Below are 16,415 nucleotides of genomic sequence, written 5' to 3'. Positions count from 1 at the left end.
ATTTTTACTCCACATTTAACTAAAGTTTTATCAGTTGTACTTTCCTAAATGCATAATGATTGATTCATGGATTGATTGTTTTTATTTTTTTTGTTTTTGTTTTGCTTTTCTGTAAAGTTGCGGAGGCTGAGCGCAGATCCCGCTGGGATCGATGGGGCCTAACTAGAGGGAGGCGTGACAAAACAGTATCACAGCCTGACATACCATCAGCAATCTCTAGAGAAAATAGTTCCCTACGCACACGCCAGTACTCCAAACTGGCTTCTGGTAAGTCACACAAGACTATGCATGAACAGATTTTGATTTTACTGTGTCAAAAGTTTGAGATTTTGGAAGGTATTCCTTTCTACCCAAACGTCAGATGGGAAGACCACTCATGTATATCTGTCCATTAAATATAAGGCTAGAGGAAGCAGCCAGTTACCTTAGCTTAGTAGAAAGAGTGGAAACTGTTGCTCTTGTCATCACCCTGAGGTTGCAAAATTGGAGGTGCTGACATGCTGATCATGTTATCATATAATATATGTACAATTGTGGGAAGAACACAAACACATATGTTTCTAGCTTATCCTTGGACAGAAATTATGCATTGACTCCTATGCTGGTGGTCTTAACTGTCAGTGGGTAAAGTAAATCCTACTTTTTAATTTCGCTCATCAATATACATTATATTAATGACTGTAAGCATTATATCATATAACAATAAGAACATTATTAACTATTGGCTTCGTGTCTTTTGCTTACAGATTTCCCTCCAGTATTCCACATCAAACTGAGAGATCATGTCCTGCTGGAGGGGGATCCAGTCACACTCAGCTGTCTGCCAGCAGGGAGCCCCCACCCACACATCACCTGGATGAAGGGTAAAGATCTCTGATGTAAACAAGGCAGTGTTACTTAAGTGATGGTCTCACAGATGGACGGTCAGAATCACTTCACTTGCTACAGTAATTTGCATAATTATTCTTGGGTGCATGAGTGCAAAGCCATGATGGCTTGCACTGCATATTGCTACATATGAACATATGGTACCATGCACCATGCAACAGAGGTTGCATACATTGCAAATAAATAAACAAATTCCTCATTACTCTAGAAATGGAGTAACCAGCAGTTATGTGTGTGATTACCTTCTGATAAGTGCTTTATAATTTCTATCATAATATTTTTTGTCACTTTTCATTGTTTTCATTTATAATAAAATTCCGTCTTCATTATATCTCATAATTCTGTAAAAGACCATTGTTATTGCATGTTTCCTCAGATAAGAAGCCCCTGGAGATTGATGCCAGGATGAACATGATTGCCTGCCCTGATGGCCGGCAGCTACTGATGATCATGCAGACCACCAAGAAGGATGCAGGAGTCTATGAATGTGTCGCTACAAACCCCCTGGCCACTGTGTCCAGCTCTTGCACAATATCTCTTGCTCGTAAGAACTGAGACATTCATCACTTTTAAGTCTGTCTGTGAGGAGCAGTAAACCCAGTTAGTTCTTTAGGTTCTATATATAAATAAATATGGTTGATGAATAGACCAGAGAGAGCCTGGAAAGAAGCTGGGGGGCAAGTGATATGTTTTCCATACCGATATATTTGTTTTACAGGTTTACCTAATCGTCCTGGGACCCCTGAAATACCTCAGAAGTACAACAACACAGCCCTGGTACTGTGGAGGCCCTCAGACACTATGGCCCCGTGCACATACTCTCTGGAGAGGAGAGCAGAGGGTTAGTGTCTAATGGCATTGTTTACATTTTTTATTCCATTTTAAATGAGATGTCCACAAATGTTATCTATTTCATAAGTTTTAATAGATCCAAGACATAATGAAGTCAGAGTATTGAGGAGAGTTTACCAGGAATTATTGTTTTTTTCCCAAAACAACCATGAAACACACCTAATCTCATCAGCCACGATATTAAACAACATACATTTACTGCAAATCAGTAGCACCATGTAGGCTGTGGCATACAGTAGTAAAGGTAAAGGAGTGAACTATATGTTGAGAACAGATTAGTTGTAAAAACCTGAACCATAAATACAACAAAGTGGCTTGCCACATATGAGCCACCATTTATAAGAATGAAAATGGCAATACAATAATGATTCATCAACACACGAGAAGTGAGACTTATAAATAACAAAACAAGGTGTGTTTGTGTATTTGATGTAGAAAAATGGCAAGTGTGATGTAAATCCACTAAAAAAACTGTCTCTTCAAAGAACATGGATGCACTGATGTTATTTTTACTCCCCAGGTGAGACCAACTGGCTGATCGTGGCTACAGGCGTGGCAGACTGTTATTACAATGTGGTGGACTTGCCAGCAGGGGGCTCCTTCAGGTTCAGGGTGGCATGTGTCAATAAAGCTGGCCAAGGCCCCTACAGCAACCTCTCTGAAGTAGTAAGCCTGGATGTGTCAGGTATGTGAGACCTTTGTGTTTACTTTAGAGAAGGCTGTTTGATGAACATTAAGTTGCTCTGAGTGAACTCATTCATGTCTGTCCTTACCTGATATCAGACAGAGTTAAGTCTTTACACTCCATCTCCATCTTCAGTCTGACATAATCTCCAGTCTGCCCAAATTTGGTGGGGGAAGGGGAGTCAGTATTCCCCAACCAATCAGTAAAATCTAGTATAGACCTGAATCTAATGTAAGTTTAAGTCCACACTGATGTGTGGTGAAGACATGTTGATTTATAACAGCCTTGATAGCAGTGTCTTTCCTGTCTACAGGGCTTGCCTTTGTTGTTTTTACTCCTCACTGGTTCTGGCGCAGCGCTTAACAAACGCTTGACAACAGGTCATTATATTCAAACTGAGAAATCACTCTTTTATGTCACAATGCCAGAAGAATCAAACTCAAACTTGATGGAGTGGGCCCAAGCAAACATACATTAAAAATGATTCAAGCTCATTGGACGGTGTGTTGCAAAATAAGTCTGAGCTGTAGATCATCACAATGCATGTGTTGTCATCCTCTCTCTCCTTGTCTTTAATTAGAACCAGCTAAATCCAGTTCTACAGTGGTGGTCAAGACTGTTCCTGCAACTTCTCCTCCTCCCCCTGTGGTGATGATGTCATCCATGAAAGTGCCTCCCATTAAACCGGCTCCTAGTAAATCCACAACACTAACACCCGCCCCTCCCTCAACGTCAGCTCCTGCCCCATCGGTGGCTAAATCTGCTTCTCCAGTCACCATTAAACCCGCTGTGCAGGTTGATGCTAGCCTTCCTGCTGTTACTCCGCCCATCAGTACAGCTCCCTCAGAACAAGCTCCTGTTCAGACCCCCACAGCTGCCCAAACCACGCCAGCCAAAGCTAAGACCACCATTAGCATCAGTGTGAGCAAACCCCAGACCAAACTCGCACCGCCCCCTGTTGTCCCTCCCAAACCTAAGAGTCCTGTAAATGTGGGACCCACAACCACCCAATCCCCTTCTCCTGTACCACCACCTGGGCCTGCCATTGGGAAACCTATTTCCTCTCTTCCCATGTACGTGCCAGCTGTGAGCGCTCATGCTGCTCCACCTTCTCAACCCAGTTCCACCCCAACAACTACCACACTTTCAGTCACTCCTGTGACCGTCTCACCACCCGTGCCTGTCTCGCTACCCGTCTCGCCACCTGTGGTGGTGGTGCAGAGTCTGACACCACTGATGCAGGGAGGAGACAGCCGCGGTACCCCATCTGGGCGGATCACGCCATCAGGACGGGCCACACCTTCGGGACGCAGGACGCCGTTGGGCAAGCCTGGAGAGGGATCTTTGCGCCAGGGAGTCCCACAGAAGCCTTACACCTTCATGGATGAGAAAGCAAGGTAGTGACTACTGACAAAACCTGACTGTAATATTGATATTTAGAGAGAGATATAGAGACACGAACTTAAAGGTGAGCTCACAGCAAATTGTACCTTGAAAATAAACTTTTGATACGTATAGATTATAAGAATACTTTACTGCCCAAATGACCATTTCTATATAAATTACACACTGTGTTACGTGAATTTATGAAGAAAACTTTGTTTGTCTCACATGCCTCTACCTTGATAGAGAATACAAAATTTAGAGAAAAGCCTTGATAAATTGAAGTCATAGATGATGCGTTTAACATCATCAAAACTACTTCAAAGCATCCATTTACAAACTCACACATCTCATGCAGTATAGTTTAAGTCTTATTCGTTCACTCGTACACTCTGTACTTCCCAAACAGACAACCATCTACAACAGGGAACTCAACTAAAAGTGAAAATTATCTATGCTCCCTCCAAAACCAGACTCCATTGACAAAAACAGTCATTTTACCTTGCTGCTTTTGTTTTTGTTTTTGTTTCTGTGCTAGTGTGTGACTCAGGTGAAAACACCAAAGTTTTTAGCAAAAAAGCTCTACAAACTGATTGTACGCTAACTAATGAGCATCAGGAGTTGGTATGAAAACAGAGCTAGTGTATACTGGACTGACATTCGTTAGGTGGCTAGAGACACAACTCCAATAATACTTACTTTGTTTACAGCTTGTTCCACTGCCTACAAGTGACCAATAAAAAAAACAGTTAGTGCCAAGTGGCTCTCTTTTAGAGCACAGCTCAGCTTTTGCTAATAAAACAAATATAAATCATCAGGAGGTAAAGAAAACATAAACTGACAAAAAAAGTGTATAAACCTTTGGAGCAGTTAACAGTTTGATAGCATGTTCTGCTTAGTTCTCCATTGAAAAGTAAAAGTAAAACATGTTGAAGTTTGTTCACTTTTTGCCCCTCAAAATTAGTACTCACTCATTTCAAAGGGCAAAGGGTAAACTGTTTTAAAATGTTTGCATTATGAATATGTTTCATTTGGATTTTTTTACCAAAAGTTAAGGGACATACTATTGACTTATTCTTTATCACACAGGGGGCGTTTTGGTGTGATCCGTGAGTGCCGGGAAAACGCCACAGGCAACCTCTTCATGGCTAAGATTGTTCCATATGAGGCCGACAACAAGCAGGTGGTGTTGCAGGAATATGACATCCTCAAGTCACTTCATCACGACAGGATCATGGCTCTGCATGAAGCTTATGTCACACCCCGCTACCTGGTGCTGATCTCTGAGTACTGCAGTGGAAAGGAGCTGCTCTTCAGCCTCATAGACAGGTGAAGCCACCGCAGCTTTGTTCAGTTTGATTTTCTGATGTGAAGTCATTACCTGGTTTTTCATTCATAATAAATAAGCAGAATTGACGTAGAAATGCATTAATGAGCCTCAAAATATTCTCCCTCTGACAAGTTGTTTTCTGGTGTTTGTCAGGTTCCGTTACTCAGAGGATGACGTGGTCACCTATATCATGCAGATCCTCCAGGGTCTGGACTACCTCCACACGAGACGCATCCTCCACCTGGACATCAAGCCAGAGAACGTCATCATCACTTACATGAACGTCATCAAGATCATCGACTTTGGCAGTGCTCAGACTTATAACCCTCTCTTCCTCAAGCAGTTCAGCCCTCCCATAGGAACACTGGAGTACATGTGTAAGACGAAGACCACTAAGAGTGTAAAATTGAAGCTGCTTTAGTCAATGTTTTTATGTTAACAATAGATCAAATTACACCCTAATTTTCTTCACTCTAAGGACCTTATTTGCATCTTTCAGCTCATTGGTTTATGGCCCACAGCTTTACTGTTGTGAGTCAGTCTCACTGCTCTCATCAGCACCTTTCCCATCACAGCAGGCAGCTTTTTTCATTATAATAAACCAACTGCACACTTCCTGCACAGCACCAAATGTATGACAAACAAAGTCAGCTACTGGCTGGTGATCATAGTGGAGCATTTAGCAGCTAGTGAACCAGATATATAGTTTAGGAGGTGGTAGAGACCAAATCAGAGTTGAGAGGATAGTAAATATTGAACTTTGTGTCTGCTGGATGAAGTTGTTGGCTCACGCATTAACCATAGCAGCATTATCCACTTTGGTAATTACTCTGTTGTTTTCTTTCTGCTGGTCTAATGCTAATTGGCATTGTAAACAATGAATGAATTTGGGAACATTAAGCAGTTGCAGCATGACGATTAGATCATGCCGCATGCTCAGTTTTACACAACCACATCCATCAGCTATTAGTGACTGTGAGGACAACATATGAAAATGAGGACATTTTAAGTACTATGTAGTGTCTCTCCCTGACACAGCTGCAAACAGGACTTAACAGGCATAACTATTAACAGATTAAGCTAACCACCTTATTGCAGAGCATTAATTTTCTGTGTCTTGTACGGAGTTCTGATTTTGTTTGCCACAGTGTTATACGCTACTGTTACTGCCCCCATTCAGAAATTTTGCTCAGGATTTGTTAGTCATTTTGTGCACTGGGGTAGTAAAAACATAACTTTTTGCACCTTTATATGTGCATTATATAATCTTTAGGAAGAAAATGAGAAACACCTTTGATGACACATGTAATTCCAAAAGCGTATGAATGAAAGATTGTTTGTTGATTTACTCTATTGATACAGATCTTCTGGCATTACTGTTGATGTGTACGGTTTATATAACTGTATTCTGAGTGGGTGTGTACCAGCTATGAAAACACAGGAGAATTATAAACTGACTAAGCCTCAGCATTCACATATTTTAAAAAGCTATAAACAATATTAAGTTATTACAGGTGCAGAATTACAGGCATCGCGTTATAAACTGTACTCTGTGAGGTACAAAGACTGTTTGCAAATGTAATTGAAGTTGTGTGTAAAATAAAGAATACTGTTCTTCTTGCAGCTCCAGAGATGTTGAAAGGGGATGTTGTGGGTCCTCCAGCTGACATCTGGAGCGTGGGCGTCCTGACTTTCATCATGTGAGTTCTGCTTTCACAGCTTCCGCCCAGTAAGCTCTCTTTAAATAGAAATGTAATAGTGTTATCTATGTCAAACGAGGCCTGTGATTGAAAGATTGCCTGCTGCATTTACATTTCAGATATCAGGTCTTTCCATGCACTGTGCTTTTACATTGTACAGTCATCTTGTTGTTTTGTGATATTGATTAAATTCAAAATTGACCTAATTAAAGTTGAACCAAGAAAAACCTTTTCAACCCCCCGGTGGAGCTGGCGGAGCCATTAGTAAGAAATTATTCAGATGACAGTTCAGCTGCGCAACGAGAGAAACAAACATTATCAACACAATGTCCTCATCTCAACTTCAAGGTACAAGGTACAAAAAGCTGCAAGAATTTGAGGAGAACAAGGAAAACTAACACACACATTCAGATAAAAAATATCAGTCAACACCATGTAATTTGTGGTTTTTTTTCAGTCCAAAGTGAAACCACTAAGATATGATGGCTTATATTGTAATTTATCGTTCCAGCCTCATTCCTTTCTGCAGAGGTGGTTTTGTTAGGCACCAATGCAAAATTTAAGTGCTGTAATAACTTTTCCTTTAACTAAATTTCCTTGTTTTAGTTATGCAATAGTTGATGCACCTAATTTGTGACAAAAATCGAGCCTTCATTTTCCTGGGAGATGGTACCTGGTGGCAGACAGAACTGCACAGTGAAAGTGAGGATTATAGGGAACCAATCTAAACGCATTTGGTGTTATTAATCTACAGATATTACTTTGTTCAATAAACATTTACTTTATAATGATAAGTTAAAGCAAAAAAATGGTTATTTCCACTTGTGTATTCTTGATACGCGAGTGTGAAAACTACTTTTTATTTTGCAGGTTGAGTGGCAGGTCGCCTTTCCTTGAAAATGATCCGCAGGAGACTGAAGCCAGGATCCAGGCGGCAAAGTTTGACCTCTCTAAACTCTACCAGAATGTGTCCCAAAGTGCCTCTCTGTTTCTTAAAAAGATCCTCTGTAGCTACCCTTGGTAAGCTGAACACGAGTCCCTTTTTTAATTCCTAACATGTCTGTTTGCTTTCTGCTGAGATGTCATTTTACTACACGGAGTAGCAAGTTTTAGAAAATATTGTATGTGGCCTACTTTGTTTTTCAAATGTCTCTAATATCTCTAACATACAGGGCCCGTCCCTCCATTAAGGACTGCTATAATAACTCCTGGCTTCAGGATGCCTACCTGATGCGCCTCCGCAGGCAGACTCTCACCTTTACAACCACCCGTCTCAAGGAATTCTTGGCCGACCAGCAGCGCAGGCGAGAGGAGGTGGCCACCAAGCACAAAGTCCTCCTACGGTCCTACCAGAGCTCACCACAAACCCCCACCAGCCCCGCCACGCCAAATGTGCCAACGTCACCCACCACACCTGTCACCCAGTGAAAACAGGCTTCCAAACAGCAGTTGTCAGGACTTCAGGGGGGTTGGGGGGGCATCCTCAGAGCGAGACAAGACTTTGGGCCCTGAGGTGGGGTGGTCACTTCAGGTTTGAGTTGTTGAACTTGGTCGGAAGAAGAAACTCAAGAAACCAGCAGTGGCTGTGATCTACAGAGACGTCTGTTTTTTCTTTTTCTTTTCTGGTTCTTAAAGAGAATCTAAAAGAAAGTTTTCACTCTTAAGGGAACTTTTACAAAGTTACAAGAGCCTGACTGTATTTTTTTTCTATGGTGGACCTTGTTCATGTAAGGCGGGATGTTGTCGTCAAGTGAGTACCTCAAGGTTTGTAACTTCGCAAACATTTTGGATAACAGACTTCTTTTCTTACTGTCAACTCTACAATGATTAGAGGGAATGCATATTGATACTTTGTAGTAACCCACCATGAAAGCGTTACTCACGAGATTCCAAAATAACGAATACTTAGCACAATTTCAAAACAAGAAAAAACAATTGATGCCTTTCCATAGTAACAACTCAGCTGCATCCGTCTATAGTCTCATATCCAAATGTTTCTGACCAGAAGTTCACTCTATGATGTCTAATTCTGTTTCCGTGGTTGCGAGCCAGGAGTAGTGCTCTCCATTCACCAACTTTAATTAGAGCTGTGTTATTAATGCTACAGTTCCTGAGTTTTATACTGCTGTAGCATCTAAGTGATTGTCAAGAGTGTAGCAGTTCCAGTTACTTTTTTTGTGAGTTTTTGAAGTGTCTATTGAGATCAGAGGATACATTGAAAGATTCTCTACAAGGGCTATTAGAAAAGCACTCTTAAAATCAGCACAAAATTCTTCCCTAATGTTACTTAAGAGGATTAGCTCATTGTTAAAATCTGAATTTTGTTTTGGAATTCATCACGCGATCGTCATTTTTGCTCCAAGTGATAGAAGTGGCTCCATGCAGGACTGTCACTGTGTTGGTGCTCGGCAGCTGACAGTCCCTTCACCACAAGTAAGCTACCAACCAGCACATTGGCTTCCAGTTCAACTAAGCTCTTCCACTCAGCCCAGTGTAAAGGATCCAGTGTGATTAGCCATGCAGAGTTTACTGAAATGAAGTTTACAAGTTTGCTGAGTCAGTCAATGTATTCTCAGGATGTGCATACAGCACTTTTCCTGAGCTCATTATTAAATGTAAGATTATTCAGGGGGTTAGTGGTAAACTGAATCGCTTTAGAAACCCACTGGTGATACTGGGGTGCCTCCAAGTGCCCTTAACCAGTAAGCATTAGTCAGCATTAAAAAAACTGAGAAAGGATGTTTATAAAGACATTGTTGAGTGTTTTAGTTCTCTTTTTTTTTTTGCTGTAATTTTTAATTGCTAACAGCTACTGCTTTGAAAAGAGTAATTTGGTTTTTATAAATTAGTTTTTAAAAGGCTGATTTTTTTTTTTTTTTACAAATACATTTATGTAACATTTAAAATGGTTATAATTCTAAGTTATTATTTATTTATTCCCTTAATTAAGCATCATACACCCATTTGGTTTCCAGCCCATACAAGCGTACACTGTATAAATTAATCAAGACATAAATTTAATACATAAAATTTTAGCCCCAGGATATATTCAGTTAATTTATAAGAGACAGCCTCTCTTATTCCATACCATATATGATATAGTGATTTATGTATCTCCTGATAAATACATAATATAACAAAGAGAAAAAGAAGATCATGAAGAGAATGTAAATGAGAGGATACATGCCTGGTTTATCAAACTATTACAAATAAGGTCAATTAAACATTTAATCTATTTTTTCCCTCTGATTTTAGTCCCTCAAAACATGGAACTTATCCTCTTCAAGGACAACATTGTTTGTCCCTCAGTTGGACTGAAAGTAGGTAATGACTCAGTGTTTAATGTCTGTCTCCAAATCTGTTATTCAGTCTCACCTCAGAGAAAAGATGGTTAAACCTAAATATTTGTTTTTGAAGTGCATCCTCGGGCGTCAGTACCAGCACATTTGCTTAAACGTTACATCGATCATCAATCAGTGAGGCATTATTCAATCGATCTTTTATTTTCTGGTATTTTCTTTGATATTTCTCTGCCTCATGAGGGCAAATTCAGTTTTAAGACCAGCATGTGAAACATTTGCACAAATGTCAGACTTATGATTTTTTTGACTTTGCTTTCACACGTGTTTATTGAGTACAGATTTGCACACTTAACACGCAACATGTAATTTCTGTGACGGATTGTGTTCATGTGAAAGAAGAGCATCGACGACTCGCAATCAGACAGTGATGATTCTTTTAACGATGATAAAGCTGCGTCACATTCAGCAAAAGTTGTTCTGATCTGTGTATTGACTGACAGATCGTTGGTGATTATATGAAATTATTTTACTAGTTCTATATATTCTAATGCTATGGCTAGATAAATACTGCCCTTTTCTGCAGCTCGGTCTTTTTGCCTCCGTCAATTTCCTATGCAGAAAAGAAGAGGGAGTTTTAAACCTGAATGAAAACATGCAAGATCAGCATGAGAATGCAACTTTGCATTCAATTCTAAACGTCTGTGCAATATATTATGTTCTTTTAACCTATAAAATGAGATTATTTGTAAGCAGACAACGGGGTTTTGAAAAAAAAAACAAAAAACATGTTTATTGCTCCACATTTTGTATTACAATCCTATGCCGTATGTTGTGGAATGTGTTGCAGTGCCTCGTGATGGATATTAGACCCACAGAGAACACAGTTTGTTCAATGAATGACAAGTTCTTTATTTTGATTATATGAATGTGACTGCTTTGTGTGTGTTTCGCAATTTGTTTATTTATTGAGTGACTGTGTTTGTTATAGCTGCTGCTTTTTATTTTGTGAAATTTCTGAATCTGGCATGGAAAAAGGCATGACAGCTGTTAAGGCTATGAACAATAAAGAAAATATTACAAATATGTGAATACAATAGAGCAATTTGTTTGTACAAACCATTAAACTACGTGTGAAAAGTTCACTATGAACTATTCCTGAATTTAAAAAAAAAAAAATGTAATTGATGGTTCGTGCTTGTCAATGCATGTTTTTGGGGTAAAAACAAATATCTGTAGGAACGGAACAAGAATTTGCAGGTAATCAATGCAATCATCCATCTAGTTTTGTGTTTACTTCGGTTGTTTGCTCTCTTTTGAAAACACAGCTGGTTTGCTTTATGTCATCGAGGCGCTAAGAGTTTTCAATTGAACCTGATCATGACCTAGAGCTAATTTGATGGAAAATGGCTATATGTGGTGCTTGTAGTTGATTAACACAAAAGAAACAACATAAAAAAGTGATTCCACTCTAACGAAAGGTCACAGTCATGACATGGTTTTATGATACTGTCATAGAAAGTTCTCAGTTCAGGCTGAAGCCATGCCTTCCAACAATTATCTGTGTAATCTCATCAGGGACGACTCACATTTCAACCCCAACCAAAACTATTAATTGCTGCGAGGATTCTCAGGAGTACTTGATATACAGGCTTTATAAGGATGGGAAAGTATCTCTGCAACATTTGCTGCGCATCCTCAATCCCTCTTGTCATGTCAAGTATTTCCACAATCCAAAGAAGGAAAGGGAACGTCTGGGTGACGAGCTGTTCTCCTTGATCCTCGAGGAGCTCTAGATATAAAGCATCAAGTGTTCCAGGTTTGCTGACTCTGGAGTGGATCTCAAGTAGAGTGCAGTTTCAAGAGGATCTCCAAGGTAAGAAATGTGAAAGTAATGCATATGAATTCATTTGTAAAACATAATTCCTCCTAACTCTTCTTTTCTAGTGGTTAGAGTATATACTTTCTGTTGAAATTAATGATGGCTGAATACCATTTAGCTGCTTCAGTTTCAGGCTCTTATTGCGTGTTGGCTCCATAAGGGCTCATTTATGCTGATAGTTACATGGACGTGATTGGAATCTTCTGTCAGTACTCTGCCTTCATTTTGTCCGAATTTGTGCACATTTTTGGAAAGCTTACATTTACAGATAAAAACTGAACAGTCCGACAGTAGTTCACGCCAGATTTGACCGTAGGAGACGACAAAGATATTTTAAAAAATTGTTAAACAGAATGAATCAGTAACAGTGAAAAGAATTCTCCATCCACATGTAACAATGTATTTAACAGCCTCACAAACCACCTCTGTTTACAAAGCTGCCTCTCCACCACCATCACCTTTTTCTGTTGTTGTTGTTGTGTGATACTTCTGATACTTCTGCCCTAATTCGCCATCTATTGTCTGTATCTGTGCCATCACAAAGGACACATGGAAGTATGAGGGCAGTGACAGTTACAATGTTTGAAACAGATGTATCTATTTTCGTATGTAACAGGAGTATAAATGAGCTCTTACGTCGTCATGGCTTACTTGACTGCCTGAGTATAACAGAGCCATCAGTTACATTATTATGCTTTTCTTGGAATGACATGCCAAAAGGTCTGCTGTGAAAAGGGCCAAATTGGATATTTGATACATTTTAACCCATCCAGTGCTAACCTCCTTTAACTATTGCAGATGTCCAAAGCGAAGGCTGCACCCCCTCCTGGGTGCACTCTGAACATCAACGATCCTCAGATCCAGGAGGCTGCTATCCGAATCCAAGCCTCATACCGCGGCCACAGGTAATTCAATGTCTGTTGGCATCATTGCCCTTCCAGCAGAGGTCAAAGCATGAATCTTATATTCCTGTGTTTCTCATATAGGTCGCGTAAAGAGCTTCGAGAAAAGGGCCCTCCCAAGATCCTGCAGGAGCTTAAAGACGTGGTTCTTGTTGAGGGCAGCGCTGCAAAGCTAGAATGCAGGGTCAGCGCTTTTCCAGATCCTTTCATTGTCTGGTTCAAGGACGGCAAAGAGCTGAAGGATGGTCCCAAGTACCGCTATGTTTTTGAAGACCCGGATTTTGTGGCACTTGTGGTTCGAGATGGGGTTCTGGCTGATCTGGGAAAGTACACTGTTTCCATTAAAAATCCATTCGGACAGACATATGGATCTGCGTGTATTCTCGTTGAAGGTGTGCACATATTTTTGGCTTTAGCTGGCAGTCGTTGTTTCTGTACATTACAGTAATGCATGAATTTATGTCTTGTTCATTAGGCATGTTTGGAGGACTCTGAATTTTTAATGTACTTTAATTTAATTGTCAAACATTTTGTGAATACACTTTTGTTACCTTTGGACAGAGCCAGTTAATTTGCTCCTGTTAGAAACCTCTTCAGACATGTTGGAGGCCAAGACTTCATTATAGTCTGTTCCTCAAGTAATGCTCATGTCTGCAGCACAACTTTACCTTTAAGGCAATATACAATCCTTAACAAATCATGTGGCTGACAGAGTATTTGCCTCCTGCTTTCCCAGTTCCTGCTAAGGTTTCCAAAGGTCCAGACAACATGAAGACCAAGAGAGGGACAACAGTTGTCCTCAAGGCTGAAATAAGCGGGGAGCCTCCTCCAGATGTTGCCTGGCTCAAAGATGGAGATGACATTGAAGAAGATGACAGGTAGGCTCTCTTTAGAGACTCAGTTAGGAGGAATGCTTTATAATTTCTATCTATATGTTTACAATGTTTGTTTTTTTTTTAGATCTGTGTACATGTAGACTTGGCATTGACTCCAATCTAATGCTATCAGGACACCTTCCAAGAGAGAAATGAATTGCAAATGTACTGATTGTGATTCTAATTCTCAGGAAATGTAACTAAAATATTAATAAATAAGGGTCACCATTGTCTTTCAGGGTATTCTTTGATGTCGGAGACACCAACACTATCTTGACCATCAAAAATGCAAAGTTGTCTGATGCTGGCAAGTATGAGGTGTTTGTGGAAAACAATCTGGGCACAGACCAGTCCTTCGCTCGTGTCGACATCCTCTGATGCAACCTCTCTACTTCACAAATACCAACCTGATGAGCCTCTGTTCCCTTAAAGTGCAATCCAGTAGACAATAAACTGTGCTGTATTTCATGCTATTGATTAAATCATGAATGAGTAGTGTTAAGATGAGAGGGTTACTTAAAGGGCATATGTGAGAGGCTTGCGTTGTTTTTATAACTGTAATAAATCATTAACTTGCACTATTTCTCCTGTCCCAGCTAATAATAACAGCTAAGACTTAGATTTGCAAAACCCAGCGTAAAAAAAATGATAAATTATGAACAAACACATGTATCTGTTTAGGGATTAAATTATTTTCATTGCTGTTTATGTAGTCTATGAGTGATAGCAGCTTATTTCATGTTGATGCAAAAATGTCCCAATTGACCCCACTCTCCCCTACTTATCCTTGATGGAATGATGCATGCCACTCATTAGAAAACAACAATAAGGGCAACAACTTCCTGTGCACAAAAATGATTTTGCATTTTGACAGTCAAGGCTGACAGTAATGGAAGTAACTATGCACAGTCAAAGATGTTGCCGTCAGCAGCATCTAGCTGTGATCAGAGGAATTACAGCTTGTCAGGTATAATGCACTTGCTTTTCCACACATGTGTGTGTGTGGGTGTATTCTAATGGTAATTTTACATGTATTTTCATGTATTTGAACTGATGTTAAGAAAAAAGGCCCTTTCTTGTACATATCACACCAAATGAGAAAAAAAGTACAATGTCATTTATCAGAGCCCTTTGACCATTGATATAACCTGTGGAAGAACACACATATATTTACTGCAGTGATAGAAATATAGATTACAATGTATTTAACACCAAAACTCTCCACTGAAATTCTTGTTTTAAAAAAAGAAAGAAAATAAGAAAAGAGACTATAATGTCTCCTGTGAAAGGTGATTTATCAAAGACAAAAAGCAGCAGGTACACAAATGTTGACATATTAATAATGACTAGTGCAGTGCACATTTTAAGCTCCTGTTTATTGCAGATCATTATATATCCAGTGAGGGGAGACATTTCTTGGCCTAAAGAAGGCCGTCATCTGAAGGCAGATATCTGAAGTCTCATACAGTGGTTACCACTTTGTATCAAAATAATGCAACAATAGTGTGATAATATAGAATAATCAAATAACCCACACATTAAAAAGACAAATCTGACAGTGAGGAGGAACTAAATCTGCAGATTTAATGTGAATATGAATTAAAGCTTCTTTTTGTGTTAAAATCAAACTGACTGAATCAGCTGTGTGGAGGTCTCACTCTGATGTGTGGATCAGCTGGATGGCAATGTACATAAAGTGCAACTACTAAACACATGTAAACAAGACACAGAGAAGGTAGAGAGGGGCATCGGAAATAAGTGTGTTCCTGAGGAGATGGATGAGCGGGGTTGCATTTCCTCTGTGTTGTTTGGCAAGAGTGGTGTTTAAAGCCACCAATGAACTCAAACTGTGCCAATTCACAGGGTCCCCAGAGAGACCTGACTTTCTGGGTGCCACAAAAGGCTAGCAGCCAATGATCTGGCCTGACATTTGGCAGCCTGCTTTTGTCTAGCGGAAGTCTAAAATGTGAGAAAATGAAAATAATAATTTGTGCTCCCTTTAAATATAACTTAGACACTTTTATTTCTTCGTTTTCTTGTTATTTTTAAGGCCACTTTCCACCAACATTTTCTGTTAATAAATAGATAACAAAAAATAGCCTGTTGCCTGTATTATAAATGTCTAGCCCCCAATTTAAAAAATCATCCTTGTTTAGGTTACATGTTAGATAACTCATGCTGGAGATTTTTTTTTTTTTTTTTAAAGTAAAAGAGTTACTTTGATGTTCGGTGTGGGCACTTTAAAGACTGTCCCTAACTTCCTCTTTCTGCCGGTCGGTTTCAAGGCTGCCCCCGGCAAACGTCAAAGTTGTGCCTGAACAAACTTTAAAACCTCGCCACGCGCAAGAAACATCTCACTTGAACGCTAGAAAACGGAGACATTTTCCTATTGAAAGTAAAATTATGAAAAAGGCCAGTTTTACACATGTTATAGTACTTATATTTAGCGAATTAACACTCACAATAAATTAAAAATAAAAAAAGAATAAAACGCCAGAAACGTATTGAAATGTCCGCATAACATTTTCCGACTGACCCGTTAGCTGCACGGTGATATTTAACGCGAGTGAAAAGCTTCACATCCTGCATTGTGGCTTTAAGAATGGGGCTTCCTTGAAA

The 16,415-nt window shown here is 39.7% G+C and overlaps 2 protein-coding genes across 3 annotated transcripts in view; both read left to right on the top strand.

Moving 5' to 3' along the window:
• Window positions 1–11,221, top strand: part of spegb (striated muscle enriched protein kinase b) — a 45,894-nt gene extending 34,673 nt beyond the window's left edge. For both annotated transcript variants that reach the window (XM_042494392.1, XM_042494391.1), the window contains exons 31-41: window positions 118–267; window positions 747–863; window positions 1,265–1,432; window positions 1,607–1,729; window positions 2,261–2,425; window positions 3,006–3,822; window positions 4,898–5,137; window positions 5,292–5,515; window positions 6,763–6,838; window positions 7,709–7,858; window positions 8,011–11,221. In XM_042494392.1, coding sequence (XP_042350326.1) covers window positions 118–267; window positions 747–863; window positions 1,265–1,432; window positions 1,607–1,729; window positions 2,261–2,425; window positions 3,006–3,822; window positions 4,898–5,137; window positions 5,292–5,515; window positions 6,763–6,838; window positions 7,709–7,858; window positions 8,011–8,266 — 2,486 coding nt within the window. In that variant the 3' untranslated portion in view covers window positions 8,267–11,221. The remainder of the gene's footprint in view (window positions 1–117; window positions 268–746; window positions 864–1,264; window positions 1,433–1,606; window positions 1,730–2,260; window positions 2,426–3,005; window positions 3,823–4,897; window positions 5,138–5,291; window positions 5,516–6,762; window positions 6,839–7,708; window positions 7,859–8,010) is intronic.
• A 1,596-nt stretch (window positions 11,222–12,817) lies between these two features.
• Window positions 12,818–14,202, top strand: LOC121948753 (SPEG neighbor protein-like). The gene is made up of 4 exons (XM_042494203.1): window positions 12,818–12,924; window positions 13,006–13,313; window positions 13,658–13,799; window positions 14,036–14,202. Exons 1-4 carry the CDS (start codon window positions 12,818–12,820, stop codon window positions 14,172–14,174), a joined length of 696 nt encoding a protein of 231 aa, XP_042350137.1. The 3' UTR covers window positions 14,175–14,202.
• Window positions 14,203–16,415: the final 2,213 nt, after the last annotated feature.

The sequence above is a fragment of the Plectropomus leopardus genome, chromosome 10 (assembly GCF_008729295.1).
Source record: "Plectropomus leopardus isolate mb chromosome 10, YSFRI_Pleo_2.0, whole genome shotgun sequence".
NCBI lineage: Eukaryota > Metazoa > Chordata > Actinopteri > Perciformes > Serranidae > Plectropomus > Plectropomus leopardus.
Note: the sequence above shows the minus strand (reverse complement) of the source record. Positions and strands in the feature narration are given on the sequence as shown.